The sequence below is a fragment of the Cavia porcellus genome, unplaced genomic scaffold (assembly GCF_034190915.1).
Source record: "Cavia porcellus strain 051 isolate PalLab524CR breed Dunkin Hartley unplaced genomic scaffold, mCavPor4.1 scaffold_7, whole genome shotgun sequence".
NCBI lineage: Eukaryota > Metazoa > Chordata > Mammalia > Rodentia > Caviidae > Cavia > Cavia porcellus.
This window is the reverse complement of record NW_026947490.1, coordinates 62,282,397-62,306,057: the sequence shown is the minus strand read 5'-3', so window position 1 is coordinate 62,306,057 and position 23,661 is coordinate 62,282,397. Positions and strand designations below refer to the sequence as shown.

The 23,661-nt window shown below is 36.0% G+C and overlaps 1 protein-coding gene across 8 annotated transcripts in view; it reads left to right on the top strand.

The window, feature by feature from the left end:
- Positions 1–23,661, top strand: part of Wac (WW domain containing adaptor with coiled-coil) — a 75,141-nt gene that overhangs the window by 47,985 nt on the left and 3,495 nt on the right. For 6 of the 8 annotated variants that reach the window (XM_063253709.1, XM_063253708.1, XM_063253706.1 and 3 more), the window contains 9 exons: positions 1,497–1,612; positions 2,140–2,252; positions 6,783–7,091; positions 13,435–13,677; positions 15,051–15,173; positions 16,333–16,481; positions 19,446–19,567; positions 20,904–21,093; positions 21,902–22,029. In XM_063253709.1, the coding sequence (XP_063109779.1) occupies positions 1,497–1,612; positions 2,140–2,252; positions 6,783–7,091; positions 13,435–13,677; positions 15,051–15,173; positions 16,333–16,481; positions 19,446–19,567; positions 20,904–21,093; positions 21,902–22,029 (1,493 nt within the window). The remainder of the gene's footprint in view (positions 1–1,496; positions 1,613–2,139; positions 2,253–6,782; positions 7,092–13,434; positions 13,678–15,050; positions 15,174–16,332; positions 16,482–19,445; positions 19,568–20,903; positions 21,094–21,901; positions 22,030–23,661) is intronic. The other 2 variants (XM_063253705.1, XM_063253703.1) reach the window with 1 other exon arrangement.

Below are 23,661 nucleotides of genomic sequence, written 5' to 3'. Positions count from 1 at the left end.
TCTCATTTATCTCTCCATAATTCAGTAACTTCATGTAACAAGCTTGTCGGGTAAACCATATATTTGATTACATCCATAAAAGGGATAATTTTACACAATTCAGATACAGATGATGAAGAAAAGTTTTTTTTTTTAATTTGGCCTTGACCTTCTGTAATTGGGTTCCTGAACCTTGATTGTAGCTATTGAAAGCTGAAGATTGAGAATTAATGCTCCACTGCTTCTATAGACATGGAGACACAGGGCTGATAACCAGTGTCATCATTATTTCAGAATGTAATCTAAGACTCTAAACATGAGTTTTCTTTTTTGTCTTTTTCCTTTTTATTGGTACCGGGGATTGAACTCACGACTGCTTGCTTGCAAGGCAGGCGCTTATGCCACTGAGCTAAATCCCCAGCCCAACATGAGTTTTCAATAGCCTTGAAATTTACTAAGGCACTTCCAGATGCGGTGTCAATTTAGTGCGGAAAGATTGGCATTGGGAAACCAGAGTTTTTGAGCCTTTCTTTTTTATCACTAGCATTGTGACATAGTTTTTAAGTTTGCTTTGTTATGGGTAAAATTAAGACTTGGGAGAGAGTTAGCAGTGAATAAGTGTTTATTTTCTGCAGCTTTAAAGTTGTGTGATTCCTCATTGTTTTGAATCCAGAATAGGCTACCTTAGTATAACTTTGTCAGACTGATCACAAGCTTCTGTGAGAAAACAGTTAAGGAATTTAACTAGAAGAAAATCTGAGATTTTACCAAATGTTCTGGGCCCAATAGAGGTATTTAAACTCAGGCACGGTGACACACACTTGTAATGGAGCACTGAGGGGTGCTGCCTGCAGAATTATATCCAGTAAAGACCCTGTCGCAAAACAAAGCAACCAGTAGAGGCACCTAATTGGGCCTTTCAAGTTTTTCTAATTTTGTTGTATTTTTCACATTGCTTAAAAATACATATAAGAGACTGTATCAGAAAAATTTTGAAACACTGTTTTTAAATTCTAGTTAATACTTGATTTTGTCTCATAAATTTTAAGGATGAAACAAATTCATATCTTACAAATGGCTGTTTAAATTGTTTTTTTGTGCCCCTTTTTTCCACTAACAATACGTGTGGGCAGCCATTCTTTTGCAATGCATATTGTTGCTGTTTTGCCTTGAGTGTAGGCCCAGTTATGTCATGCCATAATAGTTGAGACTGAGTTCCAGCAATTAAAATTGTGGTAATGAGCTTTTGGGATGCTTTGGCTTTCTTAGAGTCATAAAGATCTCATGTTCTTCCTGTGCCTAATAAGCTAATATTTATTAATCTGTTTAAAGTTACTTTTTTCAGTGCTGCTTCTCTGAAAGTTTTTGTGGACTTAAATATGTTAGTAATTAGATTGTAGGTAAAGATAGTATGAATATCTTTTCCCATGTGTGTACTGGGACAGCCATTGACAGGCAGTATTTTCTAACAGGTGGTTATATAACATTTTCTAATTTTTAAAAACGTTATTTTTAAGCCTTACGATTCTGCAGATGACTGGTCTGAGCATATTAGCTCCTCTGGGAAAAAATACTACTACAATTGCCGAACAGAAGTTTCACAGTGGGAAAAACCAAAAGAGTGGCTTGAAAGGTATTTGCTTGTAACCAAATTAAATATTTCTTAATTCTATGAGTTAAACATCTGATGGCATTAAAGTTTCTAATTTTAGGTTTATTATGATGACACCCATCACTCCTAATTTTAATTTCATGTATTGGCCCCTTATCTAGTGCTTTCTCAGGTTCGGTTAAGGGCAGACAGGGCAGAATGGGAACTGTTCTGGGAGCCTTTGGAAGAGTCAGTTATTAATAAAAGTATTCATCTGTATTTATGCATATTTCTCACATGATTGAAGTCTATAATTTTCATGTCGTTTTTCTGACATACATAGAAGAGGTATTACAAAAGTTGATTGTAGGGTTAGTATGAATAATTGATAAGGTTTTGCCATGAGTGAAAACTTAGTTTTTGATACATCCCATCACCCACAGCAATTGAATAAGAGATGATGCTCAGTTCTTGTTTTCTGTGTAACATTTTGTAGCATTTGGCCAGAAGTTATTGTGGATACTTAAGACCTAGATGTGATTTTTATGACTATATTTTCTTACTTTTAGAGAACAGAGACAAAAAGAAGCAAATAAAGTGGCAGTTAATAGCTTTCCAAAAGATAGGGATTACAGAAGAGAGGTGATGCAAGCAACAGCCACTAGTGGGTTTGCCGGTGGAAGTGAGTATTAATTTTTTATTCATTTTCACATTTTTATATATTGTTGTCTACATGGGTAAATTGAAAAGTACCTGGTTACTTTCTTGTTGAACCCTGGAAAGGAAGAAAGGTACACAGTGAAATAATATATTTTATGTATTTTTTTCACTATTTATAATGCTTTTAATGCAGTTGAATTGTTAATAAGATTTCATATTGGTTTTTATTTTTTACAAAGCCAAAAACACGAGATGATTGACTCCTGTACTCTCAGCTTTGTCCTGTTAAACAGAATATAGAACTCCTTGGGTTTCAGCCTGGTACACACAAATGGTAACACCAAAAACATTATCTGTACAGGTGTCTGACTTAGGAGTTTTAAACTTTAAAGTGGTATCAAAACCTCATACAATCATTCTGTTTCTCATTTTTTGTACAGTGGTAAGCGTACATCAATGATACAAATCCTTAATTATGAAATAGACATTGTGTTAGGTGATCTGCCCCTGGAAGCTTATTTATATGTACTTGAGTGTGTAGTGAGCAGGTGAGCTACTGCAAATCAGGGTCTGATTTGCAGTAGAATAAGTTCATTTCTGTTTCCAACTTATAATAGGCTTATTGGGATATAACCTGCTTGCTAAGTCAAGGACCATCCATATTTGGAAATTAATTTCATCATGATTATGTAGATCTCTAGTACAGCTCTGTACAGAAAATTTCCACAGAATTACCAAAATTCTTCCTAGAAAACTGACCTAGAATGTCTTGTTCAAAAGTGCTCTTCAGCACTAAGCCAAACTGAACACACCTTAACTTTACTTTGAGCCCAGAATTTATGAAAATGGGATGGTTTGGGTGCCACACATTTGTTTTTAGTTCTCTAAATTTTAAGTTTTACTAAAAGTTTCCATATTCTAGATAAAATTTAGAGTTCTTTGTTGAATTTTGAAACCTTAGAAGACATTTAAGATGTATTCTGAGAATTCTTACAGCTGAGTGTTAAATTCCTGTTTAACTGAGAAATCCATGTATTAGTGAGTGTATTTTAGTCTCAACAAGGAATATTGATTCATTGATGGGAAGAATTATTTAATAGTTACATAGCTCTGCATGCCTGCATGTTTAAACCGTTTCTTAGAACATTAAGTTTTAAATCAGGTAATAGTGAAATTGTACTGAATTCTTACAGGAAAAGTGATTCAGAGTACCCAAAGTTAGGAAATAAAATAACATTTTACATTAAGATAGACTTGATCTAGTCTCTTCACATTTTCAGGAACTGGCTTTGGGCAGAGCTTTTGCTCTAGAAGTAAATAAATAGCACCAAACTTGTGGTACTCTTGAGCAAATAGAGGAATTGGGTCATAGAGGAGGAGTAACCACTGAGGGTAAAATTAACCTTTCCTAGTAAACGTAGGTAAATACAGTAAATGTAGGAGATGCAGCGTTGTGCCCTTGCTAATTAGATCCCAAAATTAGTACCACTAGATTGGGCTGATAGCTCTCTCAGCAAGGAAAAAAGAGCAAAGCCTAGTAGTTCTTTCCAAAGTAACCTGTCATTTAAGTCACGTAAAGGGGGAAATTATAGATCCAGTTCCACAAAACTGATTGGACAACAACATGATAATCTTTGTGTGTTCTGTGTTCAGTTGTTTGCCTGTGTGCAACTTTTTACAATGGTGCCTTGGTTTAGAAACTTCATTTGTTCCACAGTTCTGGAAAAGATGGCCACATTTGTGTTCATGTGGAAATGCTCTTGGTCATGTTTGTTACTGATGCAGAGTCCTCAAACAAATATAAAATTTTGTCAAACACTTTTTTCTGTTTGGAAACCAAATTGTTCATAAGCAAAAGTGTTGGTCAACTGAGACACCACTGTATTTCAAATGTTTTCATTTTAATTTTTTGGTCATTTCAAAAGGAAGGCATACTTGTTATTAAAAAATTAGAAGAGAGGTGAAATTTTTGAACCCCATGATCTAGGAACATTTTGGTACATAATTTTTTGAGAGAAATAATATATATTAAGTGTACACACATACCTCCTTGAGATATTTATATAGATACATACATATTTTGAATATTTTGCCCTAAAGATGGGAATACCACTGGTTATAATCTATTTTGCTTAATATTTCAGGAGTGTAGTTCCATTTGGGCTTATAACTTAGTATTTGTTACATGGTCTGCATAGTATTACATTTACTTATAAATAGACCCCTGTGAAGGGATAATTGGGTTGGTATTTTGGGGGCGGGGGAACCGGGGATCAAACTTGACCACACACCTGCAAGGCAGGCGCTTATGTGCTGAGCTGAATCCTTGGCCTTGGGTCATTTGTTTAGCCTGTGAACAAGGTGTTCTGCCTACTTACCTGAAATTCCTGGGTGTACACCTGATGAGACAGTGTGTCTCTGGCTATGCTGAAGTGTATTCCTATGCATATCACACTGGTTTTAGATTTTATGTTGCTTTTTTCCTTCTTTTTAAAAAAACTGTTCACCTGAGCTATATGTATTGTGGTAGTAATAAAAAGTCAGTAAACCATTTAAACATTAGATATTGTCTATTCAAAAACACCAGCAATATCCCCATAGGTACAGTAAGTTTATGTTGATGTTTGAGTAGAGAAAAATGAGGCAGGATTGTGAAAGTTTTTATACATAAGAGATACTTGATAGTAAAAATTATATGGTTAAATTTTAAATTTGATATTTATTGCTTTTTTGTTGTTGTTCCTAATTCCATGTCTTTACCTATGAGGTGATGCTCTTAAGTAGTTGTTGTTGTTGGTTTTTGTCTTTTTGAGACAGGGTCTCTCTTTGCAGTTCAGGCTGGCCTTACGCTCACTTTGTAGCCTAGGCTGGTCTCGAACTCACAACGATCCTCCTGCTTCAGCCTCTGGAGTGCTGGGATTACAGGCGTGAGCCACCACTCCTGGCTCCTCTTAAATTTAGAGAAACTTTATTTGGGATTTCTCATAGTACAAGTGATTTTCCAGTACTTCTTGAAATTTTTTGCTATGTGAGGCTTTGTTCTGTAGGTTATAGAGTGTTATACACACTAGGTGCCAATAGTACAACCCCCTATTCATAGACATGTGGAAATATACAAGGGATGGTGGTATAGATAGAACAGTTAGATAAGTGGTTCTACTAGTTTTAATTTTTATCACATTGTATTGCATGATACATTTTGGCCCTATATAACTGGCCCTATATAACTGAAAAGGAATTTGCTTGATCAAGAAAGGTGTAGGTATTCAAGTGATGCAGTTGGGCATGGGATTTTTAGTCTTCTATCTGTCCTTAAAGATTTGTGTTGTACATATTAGCATACTCTTTGCATGAAAAATTCTAAAATTCTGTAACACCATATCTTATATTGGGACATTGTTAAAAGATCTTGTGTTTTGTTTGGTATGATGAAATTTTTTGGTAGGATCCTACTATGCATGATTAGCATGTAACATGCAGTTGTACATAGAGACCTTTTTAAAACTGACATATAGTTTGAGAGTATTTCTTTGATCAGTCTTGGTCTTTAGAATCAGAAGAGCTGTGAGTTGGAAAACATAATTCAATATTCAACAGAGAGCTTGCCCTTGGGAAAGTGGTCATTATCAGTCATGCAAATGAATCATGTTTCTTCACTTGGAGGGTGCTTTAACACTGGTTATTTCAACTGGAATATTACAATGTAGAGATTCTTTGATAAGTAATAAACTGTATTAACATAGTTGAAATTTTCCTACGTACTGTTTTGGAGCCATAGTACTAAGACTTAAATTGTTGATAATTTGGTTTCAGTATTTATTTCTGAATTTAAAATACTTCTGTGCCTTTAAATTGAAAGAGGATCTATCTCAGTGTAACTTGTGTTAGATTTTTCTGATTATGCTCCAGGTAGATACAGAACTCTTGTTTGTAGATAGCATATATTATAATTTTATTACTCTTATATCCTTATTACTAAAAATATTGAATTGGTTTACTTATTGAGTGCATAGTTCATCATAAATTCACCCACCTTAAAATGAAATCACTTAAAGCCTCGTATAAATTACTTTGGAGTCCACTAAATAACTACCTCCAACAGTTAATATTCTTTTGCTGATAAACTTTTATGAGTAATTTAGTCAGTTATTAATTAGATTCTATGATCTGTATTTTAAAGACTAGAATGTTTACTTTAAATTTTTAAAAATACTTTAAAAATTTTTGAAATGTTATAGTGCCATATTGATATTTTTTGTTCATTTGTTTGTGTTTTATTTAAACTACAGCATGGTTCTAAAGAGTAATAAGAAACTATCAACCCACTTGAAGTCTGAGTATAGATTGTTACTTAAACTTCTTTTTTTTTTGTTTTTTTAGTATATTCCAGTGGTAGAACTGTAGGCACTAACTGGGCTTGCAGTTATTTTTTTATTACAAAAAAAAGTATGTTGCTAAATTAGCTGGTGGTAAAGACAGGATTCTAACGTAATCTTTTTTCTTCCCCCTCTGTCATTCCAACATCTCTTTTTTCGAACTATGAAATGTAAAGTGGAAGACAAGCATTCCAGTGATGCCAGTAGTTTGCTCCCACAGAACATTTTGTCTCAAACAAGCAGACACAATGACAGAGACTACAGACTGCCAAGAGCAGAGACTCACAGTAGCTCGACGCCAGTACAGCATCCCATCAAACCAGTGGTTCATCCAACTGCTACCCCAAGCACTGTTCCTTCTAGTCCATTTACGCTACAGTCTGATCACCAGCCAAAGAAACCATTTGATGCTAATGGAGCATCTACTTTATCAAAACTGCCTACACCCACATCTTCTGTCCCTGCACAGAAAACAGAAAGAAAAGGTATGCCGTAATTACTGGATGCTACTGCACGTTGAACTGTAGTTTCTGATATATGATACTTCTTTTGGTTTGCATAAGACTTAAGTACAAATTTTTGTTTTGCTGTATTTTGTTTTTGAGTTGCTGCATAGATGTAGGTCTTAAGTTAGTAATGTGTAGCTTTTCTTTTTAATTTACAGTATTATGACTCAGTTCTTTTTGCCTTTGACCCTGAAATCAGTGCCTAATTTAAAATGTCTATATCAGGGCCTGGGATTTAGCTCAGCAGCCTAAGCGCCTGCCTTGCAAGCGTGCAGTTGTGAGTTCAATCCCAGTACCAAAAATGAAGTATATAACAGTGGTTTAACTGGTCAAAGTCAAATGACTTGTCTTTTTATATTTGCACACAGTTTGTAATTTTTGCGGTAATTATATTGATTAGAAATTGTGTCAGTTTTCTAAAGTTTGATGCAAATATAAGCATTTTTAAACTTACATTTCTTTGTATCAATCAGTTTTTTATTGGTGCATAATAGTAATACAGAATAATGAGATTGGTTTTATATGTTGACGTACATGTATAACATACTGTGATGTTTTTCATCTCCCTTACCCCTCATTGCCTTCCCTATCTTCTAGTTTCCGGCAGGTTACTGGTTTCGGTTTGTGAGTTAGAAAACTTGAGTCACAGAGGCTATAGGATAAGATGCTTATGTCTAAATCAGACCTTAAGTTGGGGAATGACAAGTAAAGTTGGCACTCCAGAGAGTGTTAACAACTCAGTGTTAACAATTAGCATGTTCAGAAACTTGCTGTAGAAATTGGTAGCAATCACTTGGGAGGTGTAACATAAGTACTGTGACAAATGTGTTTTTATAGGCTCTTCACAACTTATACTTCATCTGATGTCTTAAGAATCTAAAGAAATTCAAAGGCAGTCAGCACACAAATTACAATGGCACCTTGGCGTATGAACTTAATTCTTTTCGTGATTCTGGTCATGAACCAAAGTACATTTGCCGATAAGGTCAACGTTGAGCCTAACTATTAAATTTGATTCAGTTCACAAAAAATCTATCCATGAAAATCAGATTTTAGGATATGTGATTTTATAGTCATAATATGAAATTAAAAATAAAATGGAAGTTACAGTTTGTGTTACACTTGGCATGCTTTTTTATTTAACCTGCTGCATGTCCCCCTGTAATACCAGTATACAAAACAGAAAAGAAAGGATGTGCTTGCTGCTGCTGCTACTTTAGTGAAGATAAAGTCCCATGTGTTCAAATGTCTTGTTCAGTATTACAGCCTAATAGATTCCCCCTCCCCCCTTCTAGAAACAGAAATGAGAATAGGGTCTTTACAAAGCTGCAACTGTAATCCTTTCATTATTAATTTTGAGACAGAGTTTGGCTAAGTTACGTAGGCTGGCTTTGAACGTGAAATTCTCCTGCCTCTGCCTCCCAAAGTGCTGGGATTACAGGTACATGCCACCATCAAGAACGAGTTCTTGGACATAATAGAATAGTGTAGATCAGTTTTGTGTTGGGTTTATGTACTCGGGTGTTTTGAAAGGGTGGGTTAGAAGAGAAATGTTAGTGTAAAAGGGAGGAAAGTTCTTTTGTCTCTCAGTAGATAGGCACATTTTAAAAGCAAAAAGAACATTAGGTACACATGGTTAAATTACTGAAGCTGAAACTAGATACCATCCCATTGCCAAAGACATTACAGAAAAACATTTAAAGTAGCTAGAGTTTCTTAAATGCTTCAGAAAACTGTACATTGAAGGAAAGTAGAAGTGATACTTTGATTAAAAAGCAAGGCAATCTATTAACTGATTTGGTAATGCAAAATACTACCTTTATTCAAGCCAGATTTTCTGTTCATGTTTAATAAAATCCATTATAAAATTTTGTTAACTGTATTAGCCCCACATCCTAAAAACAGTGAATTTCAGCGAAGGTTTTTTTAATGTTAGATTTTATTGGTTCATTTTAGATACACATAACAGTCATGTTCATCATAGAGAAAACATAGTCTTACTAGTAACTTTGTTGCTTTTTCTATCAAAAAATTACTTTGGTATTTTATGGTTAGTATTTAAAATGCATCTCAGATAATTTGGTTCTCTACTGTGTAGCGCTGCTTGGCTTTGTGAATTCAGCATAAAGTTGATTGACTTCTGTAACATTGACATTATTTGAGAACCAGCATCCCCAACACCAGCAAACTTGAGGTCACTTAAAAGGATTGACCTAGAAATTGAAAGAAAATGTGTCTAAATGTACATCTGTGCCTGTGTTGCAGAATTTGAATGTAGTCAACAAATACATGTTGATGCTGACTTCCATTTTGCAGTAGGGGTAAATACAATTTCCCTGCTGAGGAAACTCATGTTTAGGTGGAACAGTACTGAGTAACAGAAGATTCTGTGTTGGGACACCTTGAACAAAGAGGAGGGACACGAAATCAGCACCTTAAATATAAAACTTGTACCTTTGGGGTTTTTGTCTTTGTTTTTTGTTTTGGTTGATTGGCTGGTTGGCTGGTTGGTTTTAGAGACAGGATCTCACTGTGCTGTTTAGGCTTGGCCTGGAACTCACAGCAGTCCTGTCTCGGCCTCTTGAGTACTGACATTACAGGTATAACACCACTGTGCCCAGTTCTAGTATTTTTAATAAAATGACAGCTACTTTTCAGAATAGCATTTGTATTACTAAGCTCAGTAGTTTCTAGTGATTTAGGTGTATATAGGTATATATATACATATATATATAGTCATATATATATAATAGAAATATAGTCATATATACAATAGAAAAACTTCTAAATAACTTGTAACAGGCTTTGAAAGGGAATTTGAAGGGGGCATACACACACACTCAGACACTGAACCTAGATCATGGGTGTAGCTTAAGTCCCTGTCTTTCTCCATATTACACTTTGTTGTGATTATGTTTCCTTTTTTTTTTTTTTTTTTTTTCCTTTTTTTTCTTTTTTACCGGTACCAGGGATTGAACTCACAACCACGCGCTTGCAAGGCAGGCACTTATGCCACTGAGCTAAATCCCCAGCTCCTATATTTCCTTTTGTATGTTTTCAGTTGAAAGGAGCCTGAGAATCTCCAGCCCAGTTGTTTTGTAACCCGTAAAGATGTCAAAATCATACATAGAACTTTGCAAGTTGTACATACGATTTAAGTTTCCCCAGGTTCACTAGATCTGAGTTGAAGCCTGGGTGTCTGTTTTTTAAGCTTCAGCTTCAGGAGTGATTCTTGCTAGGCATGTTGGCACATGTTTATAATCCCAGCACTCACCAGGCTGAGGCAGGAAGATCATGGCGAGTTCGAAATCATCCTGGGCTACAAAGTGAACTCAAGGCCAGCCTAAACTTCATAGTGAGGCTGTCTTAAAAAGACCAAAAAGTAAGAAAAAGTGATTCTCTTAAGTAGTCTGTTGAGAAATAATACTCAAACTGTAATAGAAAAATTCTGGCTTCAGGTGGGGCATTTGTCCAGAGTCCATAAATATACTATTTAAAAAAAAAAAAAAACAGGATTAGTTGGTTTCCACTCTGAGTATCTATTTCAGAATTCTGGTTTGTCGCATTTCGTTCACTTGGCTTAAAGGAGTACTACTGAGGAATTTTTTAACAAAATTTGAAACCACTTTGCACCTCCTTTTCTAACTTGTTTCTGTCATTAAAAGCAAAATGAAACGCACAGAAAATAACAATAAATATAAGTACCAATTTAATTGTTCATGCTACAGTAAATTTAAAAAGATTATTTTTTTCTTAGTACTGTTAAAGATACCTATGAGCTTTAAATGAAAAAACTAGACATGATCTGAAGAAAAATGATAATTGATGCTTAAGTCAACAGGTTTTCATAAGAAATAAATACTTGTTTCATCATTCCATACAGTTCTGTTTTGTTTTGTTTTGGTCTATGAATCCAGGACTGGCAAAGCTGAAAAAATGGTAGGCAGTGTGTCAGACTCTTTTTGTTTTGTCTTATGCCGCTGAGCTAAATCTTGCAGCCCCAACAGTGTGTCAGACTCTTAAAGGTCTTTAGGCACATGCCTTACTGAAATACAACTACCTTAGGTCTTCAGAGTCGGTCACAGTTAATGACATAATCTGAAATGTACTAAAGTAGCTATCCATACCTGAGAGATCTGTTATCCCTGGTTCTTAACCGTTGTGACTGTGGTGGTATAGAAAGACTGGTAGGAGAGTCCTCTATTCAGTGAACTTGCTAGCAGTTGTTAGCTTGTGGGGCCGTGAAGATTAGTGAATGTTTCGTTCCTAGAATTAACATGAAGATTTTATAGTCACATCAGCAGGCAACAGTGTAACACTCCAATGCATTGCTCTTAAAACTTACACATCACTTTTGAAGCATAGTCTTAATCTAGTTATATGACAGGTATGCATTCTTAAAAAACTAAAACTGAGTGTATTTTGGAAGATTTAAACGCTATAGCAACCATTTGTATTTAGTTTTCACTTAAACATGATAAGAGAACATACACCAGTATCTTCAGTAACCGAGAGAGAATATTAAGTGAAGGACCATGTTTCTGACATTAGGCTACATTGAAGTCCATGTTCATGAAATTCCATGGAAGGAAGATACCAGTTTGTGCTTGTTTTGTGTTGGTGGAGGTCTGGTTTGTTTCTAAATCTGAACTAAACCACAATGCTGTCTAATAAATTTTTTTTTGGTCTTTTTTTTTTTTTCTTTTTTATTGGTACCGGGGATCGAACTCACGACTGCCTGCTTGCAAGGCAGGCGCTTATGCCGCTGAGCTAAATCCCCAGCCCCTGTCTAGTAATTACTAAGTTTCTGTAGGGTGTAATATATCAGGGCAGTTACTGGGCGTAAGAACTTTATCTTCATTTTTTCTAGATGTCAAATTATTTTCTAATGTGATTGTACCAGTGTTGTTCCCAGGAAAAATGTTACATAAATCAGCCCATTACTTCTTGACAACATTTTGTATTGTCAGACTTAAATTTTTGCCTCTGTGACGAGTATAAATGGATGTATTGCATTATCTTATATTTTTTTTCCTGATCGTTAATGAAGTTTTTTTTTTTTACCAGCCAAATTGAACTCGGGACCTTGGGCTTGCAAGGCAGGTGCTTACAGCACTAAGCTCTATCCCCAGCCCAAGTTTATTTTTTAGTCATTCAGCTTTCTCTTGTGAACTATCTTACAATTTTTCTGTTGAATGCCTTTTCTTTGTTGACTCACAATAATTCTTTTAAATATTCTGGTGCTAATATTTTGGATTGTTTTGCTTTTTTTTATAATTTTTAAATGTTTTATAATGTCAAAAAAAACCTTTTAAAAATATCTGCTTGTTTGCCTTTTATATTTTAGTCTTTAAGTCTGCCTTAATTTATTTTTATTACTTGACAGGGCTTGCTATATTCTTTTTTTTCTTCAAAAGTTGATAGATTCATAAAGGTTTATATTATCATTTTGTCAAGTAGTATAAAAATAGTATTGGAGGCCAGGCATGGTGGCACATTCCTGGGATCCCTGGGATCCCAGCACTCAGGAGTGTGAGGCAGAAGGATTGTTGCAAATTCAAGATCAGCCTGAGCTTACAACATGAGTTCAAGGCCAGCCTGAACTGCATAGCAACACCCTGTCTCAAAAAAACAAACAAAAATAAAAATAGTATTGGCTTTCACTGCAACAGCATGTATATATATATGAGAGAGATAAATAGAAACATTTTTATACATGTTTTGTGCATTTTTATTTTTAAATACTGTGAGGCAGTCTTGGGATTTCTTTTACTTTTTAGTGCTGGTATTTTATCATGTCCTAAAACATTGCTTCTCGTTCATCAGATCCTTTGCTCATTTGAGAATGACCATTATGGTACCTGTCTTGACCTGTATTAGGGCAGTTGTGCTCATTTTTAGGTTACTGTTGTGGTCATAAACATATAGTTTGTCCTTGATCCTAAGATGTAAATTAAGTTCCGAGGAGTTGTACTGTCCCTTTACCCTAATGGAAGCTGCCTGAAGGTGTATGATTGTGTTTGCAACAGCATTACTTGTATAAAGAATGATGTAGCACTTTCCAAATCAGACGCGAATGTAACACCAGATTCTTTTACTTTAAACAAGCTACCCGATCTTTATTGTTCAGTCTTTCTGAATAGGGATATAAAACTATTTATCTCATTATTCTACTGAGTCAAATATTTACTGAATGGTCTTGTAAGGAATAAATGAGGTTATTTACATTAGATACCTAGCATGTGAAAGATGCTCTGGTGGTATTTGTTTAGTCTCTTTGTATAGATAATTTTTTCAGCCTTATTATCTCCTTTTTATTTAGAATCTACAGGAGACAAATCAGTGTCACATTCTTGCACAACTCCTTCTACGTCTTCTGCCTCTGGACTGAATCCCACATCTGCACCTCCAACATCTGCTTCTGCAGTCCCCGTTTCTCCTGTTCCACAGTCACCAATACCTCCATTACTCCAGGACCCAAACCTTCTTAGACAGTTGCTTCCTGCTTTGCAAGCCACACTGCAGCTCAATAATTCTAACATGGACATATCCAAAATAAATGAAGGTAAATTTTTGTAGTAGCAAATTTGGAAATACATTTGAATTGTGCAGAATTAAATGGTTGCTAAAATTTCACTGTATGAATGGTTTGTTTCCTTTAAAGACTATCTAGCCAGAATAGTACATGCCCAGTAATCCCATTACTCAGGAGACTGACGCAGGAATATCACCAACAGGTTTGAGGCCATCCTCGGGGTATATAGTTAGTTTAAGGCCATCCTGAACAAGATAGACCCTACCTTCGTGCCCCTCCATCTGTTTTATTTTAAAAATTTAAGGGAAAAAAAAAAAACCTAACAAAAACCTGTATGTCTCATTCCTGAAGAAAAGCTCTTTTGTATGTTTAATGGGGAGCATTTGTTAAAATTTGCATGAAACCTTTTTTTTTTTTTTGTTCCTTGTTTTTAAGACAGGATTTTGTGCTATTAATTCATACCGGCCTTCATTTCACTGTGTAACTTTGGCTAGCCTTGAACTCACAGCTGTCCTGCCTCAGCCTCCTGAGTGCTAAGATTATACGTGTAGTCTGTTTCTAAAACTTCTAAAATGTGTGGAGAAGTTATATGCTAATTACTAGAAGGTTAGGAATTCAGGTACTTAAAGTAATGAATTCAGGAGGTAGGTCTTATAAAATTTTGCCCTTTTTTTCTCTCGTTAATTATATTAATTCCAACATTGCTTTTCATTGTACTACTAAAGTTCAGGCAGTTACCTTGTAGTTTTGACATTAGGGATAGGGTTTTAATTTGAAAACTATTCATATGCAGACATTAAGTCCTGAGAGCATTACGTAGAATAATCTGTGTGCCTTTTTGTATTAATACATTTAATATTAAATGCATTTCATTCTGTGTTTTTAAAATAGAGCTGTGTCAGACTAATTGGTCATTACTCTTACTGGCCTCATCTTTTTCAGTATATTTATTCTCTAGGATAATTATACAGTTTTACTTAGGCAAAATAGATCTTGTCAACAGTTGAAGAAAATGGCATAAGAATATGTCAGCAGTAAAAGGCCTTATGTGTCATTGTTGGAGTGATACAGATGTATAAAATTTTGAATGGTCAGCTTGTCTATAAAGCAATCACATGAAATACCAACATTTATCCAGTTAACTCCAAATAATACATGGAGCACTTTACTCATATATAGATAGGCTTCTGGTAACGATCAGAAGTTCTTAAAGTTTTATGTAGGGATTTTGCTGGTATAAAGGAAACTCTGGGTTTATCTTTATGGTGAACTCAGTGAGTGTCTTTTTCCCTGCCTCAAGCCATTTCTCATTTATTTCACTGTCTTACTTTGAAATGCTCGATAAGTATGGTTTATAAGCCTCTTTTGTTTTTATTTGAGTTTAAGAAATAATGGGTTTTTAGTTCTTACAGCAGCTGTGACACAAGCTTCACTGCAGTCTATAATTCATAAGTTTCTTACTGCTGGACCATCTGCTTTCAACATAACATCTCTGATTTCTCAAGCTGCTCAGCTCTCTACACAAGGTAAATTCATATTCTTGGATGCTTCTAAAATTGTAATTGGTTTTGTTTTGAAATTAACAGTTTTCTTGTTTTTTAAGAGATTATAATACAGATTTTTCTTGTATTTGGTTGTTGGGAGATGGCATAAACTGTGCTGTTTTTTTGTTTTGTTTTGTTTTGTTTTGTTTTATCAAGCTTTGACATTTACCTTAAGGTATTCCTGTCAGACCTACAGTAAGTCCCAGACATACAAACTGGCAAACGACTGTAAGTCAGATTCATTTGTTAGTTCAGCAAAGTGAGCCTTCCCCACTTCGGACGTACACATATGTAAGGGATGAAAATACCAACGCTCCACATTACTGCTTGCTTTTCTTCTTGCTTTTGGAAATACTGGGCTCTGAATGGCACTGAACTGCTATGCACCAGCCACATCATACAGTACACAGCATTACAGTTGGGACAGTATATTACAGACACAAGCTACTTTGCGTTTATGTAATGTGGAGTCCATTCATATCTGTGAAAGTTCACAGCTGGAATATTCGTAAGTTGGGGACTTACTGTGTATACTTCAGAATTTAAATCAGTAACATACTTTACTCCAGACCTAAAGGTAAACCTTGATACACCTAAGTCTTTGTGAAACATCTCATATATTAAAAGACTTGAAGTTGGTTGTCACATGGTTGTTGACTGGAGGATGAAGATGTGCTTAGTTCCTGTATGAATAGCTGTTCCTTTTCTCTATGAGAGTATCCAAATGGAGCAAAATACACAGAGGAGTACAAAAGTCACTGTGTCAGAACACCAAGGAGCTGATCAGGATAACCTGTGGAGTAGGAAGAAATAGTGCAGATATACAGCTCATTGGCTGGCCTCTTGGGACCAGGGCACTGAGAGGGGTACCTGGTCCAGAGAGAAATAAGAAAGAGCTAAGATGCCAAGGGTGCTACCATATGGGAGTAGATTCAGGCTAAACTGCCTACGCCAGCCTTAGAAAGGAGGAGCAGCAGCCCCATTGGGTGTGCTTACCTCTGGAGCACATTTAGTCAGTACAGTGAGTGTTCTTTGGGAAATACAGGACATGGAGTATGTAGGGTGTGATGCAAAGATCTTTACCACATTTCTGTCAAGGGGTTTCGGTTTATTTGAAATTAATTACTTTACTCTTTTACAGCCCAGCCATCTAATCAGTCTCCCATGTCTTTAACATCTGATGCCTCATCTCCAAGATCTTATGTATCTCCAAGAATAAGCACACCTCAGACTAACACAGTCCCCATCAAACCTCTGATTAGTACACCTCCTGTTTCATCACAGCCAAAGGTATGTCATCTTTGAGGGCAGTGTTGTACAGAAGAAGCTACTTACTTTTGAAAAATTATCAGCATTTTAGAATCTCCATTTTAGAGAAAACCTCCTTAGACTGAGGTTGTAGTTACATGAGTACAAGTGATTGATAGTAGATACATGAGAGGAAACTTGAGTCAGTCTTAATTTTTATACATTATCTGATGCTGTGTCCTATTGGCTTTGGCATTTGTGACATCAAGAGCAAGATGAAGAAGGTCTTAATGTTTGTTGAACTCTGAAGCACATGAGAATATGCTTACCAGTGACTTGTTTCATACTTTTAAAAATGAGTTGATTTCAAGAACTTTGTGCCATATTTAGTTTTTTGATACCATGAACATCACTTAATATTTACCCCATTTAATAGAGAAAATTAAACTGATTCAAACTAAGTCTGGCTTTTGTGGTAGAGTCAACATATGTAACGTAGATCTTGCTGAACACAGAACCCGTTTTACTAAGCAGTGCTGCCCGTGTTTGTCTAAGCAGAGTCTTCCTTCAGTGGCTCTGTAGAACACAGAACGTTGTTCATCTGTTACTGGACTGTGAGCAGGGACCTCTGCAGTCAGCATGTTACCTGGCCGGTGTGTACTGCGTCTGGAGCCTTGGCCACAGCTTCTGCTCCGTCAGGCCCAGTAGTACTCACTCTTTGCTCTTCAGCGTAGCACCTGTGAAACACCACGGGTGTACAGCTCACCGCAAAGAAGTTGTGATTTTTTTTTTTTTTTAAGTGAGTGTGGAACAGTGGGCTAATAGAACTTTTTTTTTTTTTTTTTTTTTTTTTTTGGTACCCAGGATTGAACTTACGAGCAAGTGCTTTTGCCCCTGAGCTAAATCCCTGACCCCTATGTAGAATTCTTTATTCAAATAAGATCTTAAGGAGAATCTCTGTATAGTTATATTGCAACTTATCCTGGAGGCCAGCTTTTAGATCTTCAGATTTATTCATCTCCTTCATTCCTTAACCATTGGTCTGTGCGTATTTCAGGGTCCAGTTGATTTTAGTAACAAGTTATAGTTGTCTGTTTTGTAGTTATTATTTGTCTGCATTTTGATACGGGGTACTAGTTAGATCTGAGCCATCTAGGCCTTCTTAGAGCTTAGAACTTAGTCTGTAAGGCCATATTTTAAGAGTATAGTAAACATAACTAGTAGTAGTAGAATGTTTCATAGTTATACATAAATCAGCATTTCAGATCCCTTAAGCAGAATGATTATCAGTTTTTCTTACATTGTTTTCAAAAATAATTGAGCGTTTGAGTTTAGACCCTTTTTTTTTTTTTAACCTGGGAGGGAGCTCAGGACCTTGCGCTTGCCAGGCAGGCACTTTAGCTGCTTAGCTAAATCCCCAGGCCTAGCATTTGACTTTATGTAGAATTTAATTGTTCTTTATAAAATGCATTATGAGTTCTTTTTGAAAGGACAAGAACTTTCAGATTGTCAAAAGTAACAGACCAGATGCAGTGTGATGCTTGCCTGTAATCTCACTACTTGGGAAGCTGAAGCAAGAGAATTGCCATGAGTTTGAGGCCCAGCCTTGGCTACATAGTGAGTTCAAGACCAGGTTGAACAACATAGCAAGACCCTGTCTCCAAAAAAAAAGGTTTCTCAGAAGTATCCAGATTTGTCTCCGAGAATTTGTTGTTTTTAAATAAAAATTTACTAAGCCAGGTATAGTGGCAACATTTGTAACCCCACTTTTTGATAGGCAAATATAGGAGGACCTCAAGTTTTAGGCCACCAAGACTCCCATCTCAAACACAGAGCAGTTCAGCTTGAGAATAAATGGTGACAACATAAATCTTGTGTATTTTTCTCTCAGTGTTCATTCAGTGAATTAACTTCAGTGGGCTTTTGGTGTTGTATGTAAAGCAAACAGATTGTATATACAGTGGACCAATGGAGTCTTTACTTATTTCTGTTAATGTAAAACATGTGGAGAGCTTTGGGCTAGAGATGGGAAAGAGCTCTGTTCTCTGGGAGTATAATCATCCCAGAATTTGCAACTTTAAGATGTGGTTGGATCATGAATGGCTCTGTCTGGTTTTGTTCCTTAATTTACAGCTTTATATTTATTCTCTCTTTTCTCTGGCTATAAATAGCATATGATCGGGGCTGGGGATTTAGCTCAGTGGCATAAGCACCTGCCTTGCAAGCAGGCAGTCATGAGTTCGATCCCTGGTACCGATAAAAACGAAAAAGACAAAAAAAATAGCATATGATCCTTATTGGCATTTATAGATTTCTTGGTCTGCCTTTATATGGTAGCATCTTTTGGAAGGTCACTAAAGTTGAATTATGTATATATAGTTCAATTTATATATTTAGGGTTTTTTTTTAGCATGTGTTGGAAATACGAATATCTGTATTTGTGTGATGTAGTAACATAGATACATTGATGTAGAAACAATAGTAAATCAGAGAGATTAATGTTGGGACGAAATTGCTAAAGATCAGAAAAAATTTTTCCCTGGTGGTGACAGTCACTTTTATATCCTATAAGCCATTTTATAGAGAAGTTAGATGTGCTTCAGAATTTAACTTCATCCTGTAACCTTTGACAAGACCTTTGATTTCCACTTCACAAAAACATTATTTCTTGTAGTGTTTAAGATTATGAATTCAATAGGTAGAGAAAGGCGTGGGCTAAATTTATGGGACGTAAGTATGTGTTTTGTTTTGGGTCAGGTTGGTTTGGATTTTTTAAAGACAGGATCTCTCTAGGAAGTTTAGGCCAGGGATGCAGTTTACATCCCAGACTAGCCTCAAACCTGCAGTGATTCTCTTTGCCTCCTGAGTTCTAAGGTCCCAGGCGTGCACTGCCACCTCCAGCTCAGGAGCTTAGCTAGTAATTTACAAAATGTTTATGTCATTTCCTGTGGTTCCTGTACTCTACCCTATGTGACAAGCCTGTCTCACCAGCTTTTGCCATTCTAGGTTGGTACTCCAGCAGTTAAACAAGGACCAGCGGCACAGTCAGCCACACCGCAGCAGCCTGTGACTGCTGACAAGCAACAGGGTCACGAGCCGGTCTCTCCTCGCAGTCTTCAGCGCTCAAGGTGGGTCTGTGTTCTATGTTACCATGTCATTCTCTACAGTGTGGCATGCCACTTCCTTTCAGTATTATTCATGTGTATGTTTCATAGGACTTAAGAGTTCAAGGAGAGCGTAGTTTTAATGTGGTAAAGACAGATCTTTTATACAGAAAGTAGATTATTGTCCAGTAATAAAGCCTGGGTTATTTTGATGAAAGCTTTTTTCTTTTAAAATTTCACTTAGTCTGTAAATGTGGGACTAAAAATACGTGAAGTTACAGTACTTTGTTGGCATCACATCACTCTCCATCCTCCTCATAGCAGCCTAACCCTGGGAAGTGTCTCCCAGTGGACAGACCCACAGCTTCAGCTCTGACCTCTACACACTGCTCTTCACATAGTTATGTACCACTGTGTTGTGTCTTTTTGTTGTTGTTCATTTATAGTACAACTTTAAATGAAATTTGTTGAATGATTTTCATTTAATTTTCCTATTTTTATTTCATGCTATGAGGTGGCAAAATAATTCAACTGTTCTTTTTATTGTTGTTTTCTAAATAAACATTTCAGAACTTAAACCTCCAAATGAGAGTTGTTCCCTTCAAAATAATCACCTTGGGAAGCTGTCTGCTTACTCCAGCAATGTTGCCATTGCTCAGAACATTTTTGGGAAATTCTTCTTTTAAATTGTCTTTAGAGGCTGCAGTGTTATTTTAAATGTCCTCAGTGGTGAAAACTCTTCATCCTTTGGGAGATTTAGTTTTTGGAAATAACTGAAATTCATTCAGAGCCAAGTCTGGTGAAGCAGGTAGGAAATCAACTTGGGTGATTACATTTTTGGTTCTCACCACCATATCCCCAAACCCTGGCCCAAACCATTGACTTTTAAAAGAAGATAATCCTCAGTATTAATGATTTTGGTCTTATTTTGCCACTGTTTCCATTCAGTGCTATCCAGTTTTAAAATGCCTGTGTTTTGCTTCACATTATTTTACCCTCTATATGAGATACAATATTCAGATGTGCCTTATATCTGTAACTATTAAAATACGACCATTTAATATGACCATTATTTCTTATGTTTGTAGTAGTCAGCAGGTTCTGCTGTTGGAGATTGTAATTATTTTAAATTTGAGTTTGACAATAATGTTGGAAGGGCTCTTTTTTTCCTCCCCAAAGTATATTGAGGAATACATGATATGAATATACTTTGATTGCTGTTTATTGAATAGTAAAATAAGAAAAATTTTGTAGGAATTTGTGTATTTTTAAATTAATAGACATTAGTAACAGGAGTTTCTAGAATACCTAGAAGCCACCTTTAAAATATATAATTTATAAGTCTGTTTTTCTCTCCTAGTAGTAGCCAGAGAAGTCCGTCACCTGGTCCCAATCACACTTCAAGTAGTAATGCATCAAATGCAGCAGTTGTACCACAGAACTCATCAGCCCGTCCTGCGTGTTCCTTGACACCTACGCTAGCAGCACACTTCAATGAAAGTCTCATAAAACACGTTCAGGGCTGGCCTGCAGACCATGCGGAAAAGCAGGTATGCTGGAGAATTGAAGACTAGCAAACAATAAAAGAATTCTACTTTCAGAAATTCTAACTAGGACTGCTGAATTCTAGCTGGTTGTATAAAAGTTTTCTAATTCTATGTCAGTAATCATTTGATAAACTATTAGTTTATAAGCTAAAAGTTTATAAGTATTTTAGCTCAGAGATAAGACTAGCACATCCCCAGTTAACTACCATTTCTACTCCTTTGTTAGATAGCTGGTCATTCACAAATACGTGATGCATATATGTTGTGATGTCATTTTTTGTTTCTGTTTTTGTCAGTGCTAGGGATTGAACTCAGGGCCTCATGCATGCTAGCAAGTGCCCTATCACTGAGCTACACCCCAGGCCTTGTAAGGTTCTTTCATCAGTACTATGCCTGAACTTTGGGCCAGGAATATAGCTCAGCAGTGTAGCGTCTGCATGGCAAGTGCAAGGCCCTGAGTTCAATTCTCAGTACCCCAAAAAAAGACTTAACCATTTTGTTTAGTGGCTGGGCATCTCTCATTAACACAGATTTTGAGTCTTCCTATCACAGTGTTAAAACTGTCCTGTGATTGGAAATGCTATTTGCTTAGGAAATCTCAGGAGGAAATGGAGTAACTACTTTCTCTCAATAGAGATGGTTTTCTATAAATCATTTTTTCATTTAGGTACACCAGCATTTTTGCATATTTATTGGGAAAGATTATGCTGCAATCTTAGTATGAAATTCTCCTTAGAAATTCAATGTTTTTGCATACATTAATGTTACTTACAATAACATTTTGTGTAATCTTTTATTTCTTTAATTATAGGCATCAAGGTTACGTGAAGAAGCCCATAACATGGGTAGTGTTCACATGTCAGAAATATGTACTGAATTAAAAAATTTAAGATCTTTAGTCCGAGTATGTGAAATTCAAGCAACTTTGCGGGAGCAAAGGTAACATTTTATGTTCTATAGCAGTAATGTAGACTATTTCCTTTTCCCTGTTCAGGGTGGTGTGCTTTCCAAGAATCCATTGGAACTCTCAAGCCATAGGTAGTACCAAGACCTCATAGTTCCATGCCATGCATTTTCCATCTTAACGAAGCATGTATGTGTAACACTACGGCTTTCCTGGTTTCAGGTGCTACAGTGTAATTGCCATAAATTTTTTTCTTCCTTCACAATTTCATGGATAGAAAATTTGTTCTTAGATGTTTGAAACCTTGGCATACAATTTTTTCTTTTGCCATTTGGTTGAGAACTTTCATAGTATCACTTGAAGAGTCCTTGCAGCACTCTTGGGCGTGTTGGAATTGCCAGTGCTGTTGCTCTTGTGCTTTCAAGCCACTTAGTGAAGTGAGGGTTATTTGAACATAGATACTGTGATACTGTAATGGAAACTTGGTAGCTAATGAGGCTGCTACTGAGTGACTACTGAACATACAGCGTGTTTATCTTAGAAGGATGGGTCTCACCACTCAGCAGTGCATAACACAAGACTTAAGAATTACTTGAAATTTATCGATGATTGGCGAAACATTTTTTCTTAACCCATGATAAATGCTTTCTTAGCTTTTTTTTTTTTTTTTTTTTTTTTCTGTAACTAAAAGCTATAGTGACATTATTTTAAAAATGAATTGTTGACAACAGCTAGTTATGAGCCTCTCAGTTTGAGTTTGGTACTTAAAGTGTTTCACATGAGATTCTATATTGGTGGTGGTATCCTTGCACCAGCTGCGGACCCCTCAGAGAGGGTGGTACGGGAGACATTTTGTTAGCAGTGCTGTAGTGATGGAGTACATCTGCTATCTTACTTTTTTCTACCACTTACCTCAGATTTCACTTAAGTAGAACATTTAAGCCACATGATATCTCAGGGTTTTGGGTTTTTTTTGTTTTTTGTTTTTTCCTATGACAAAATTGAGGGCAGACTTCAGTTGCATTACATCTTGTGTATATCAGTGGTTTCAGAAGAAAGAGTTAATCTTGTCATGAAATTATAAATATTTACTAACTACCAATATTGGGTTTGTAGTAAAGTTGAAAGAATAGTTTCTTTTGAGTTCTGAAGTAGGTACTTTTTGAACATCAACTGGAATTTTTTTTTTTTTTCTGATATTGGGGATCAAACTCATGATTTCACACTTGCCAGGCAGGCACTTACACTGCTGAGCTGAATCCCCAACCCCTCAATTGGAATTTTATAATTTTAAGATCTGGAAATAGTGTTGACATAAAGAAAAAAATTCCTCCAATACTTCAAAAATTATTCTGGTCATTTTATGTCTTAAGGAAAACAGTACACATGTCAGATACCAATCTAGTATATAATTATGCTTAATTTGCCAGTATTGCAAGTGATAAATACCACAGAAAAGGGTCAGAAAAGAAAGGGTTTCATAGTGTGAAGGTCTAACTGTAGGGTATATAGAATTGGTATTATAGCTTTTGTGTTAAATATGCAACTTACTAGTTGGAGTTTGACTTAGTTCCATTTCAAAGTCACAAAATTGGAGAATTAAGCTATAGAGTCAACCCAGGGCCTCAAGCATATTTAGCATACATTCTCCCTCTGAGCTACAGCCC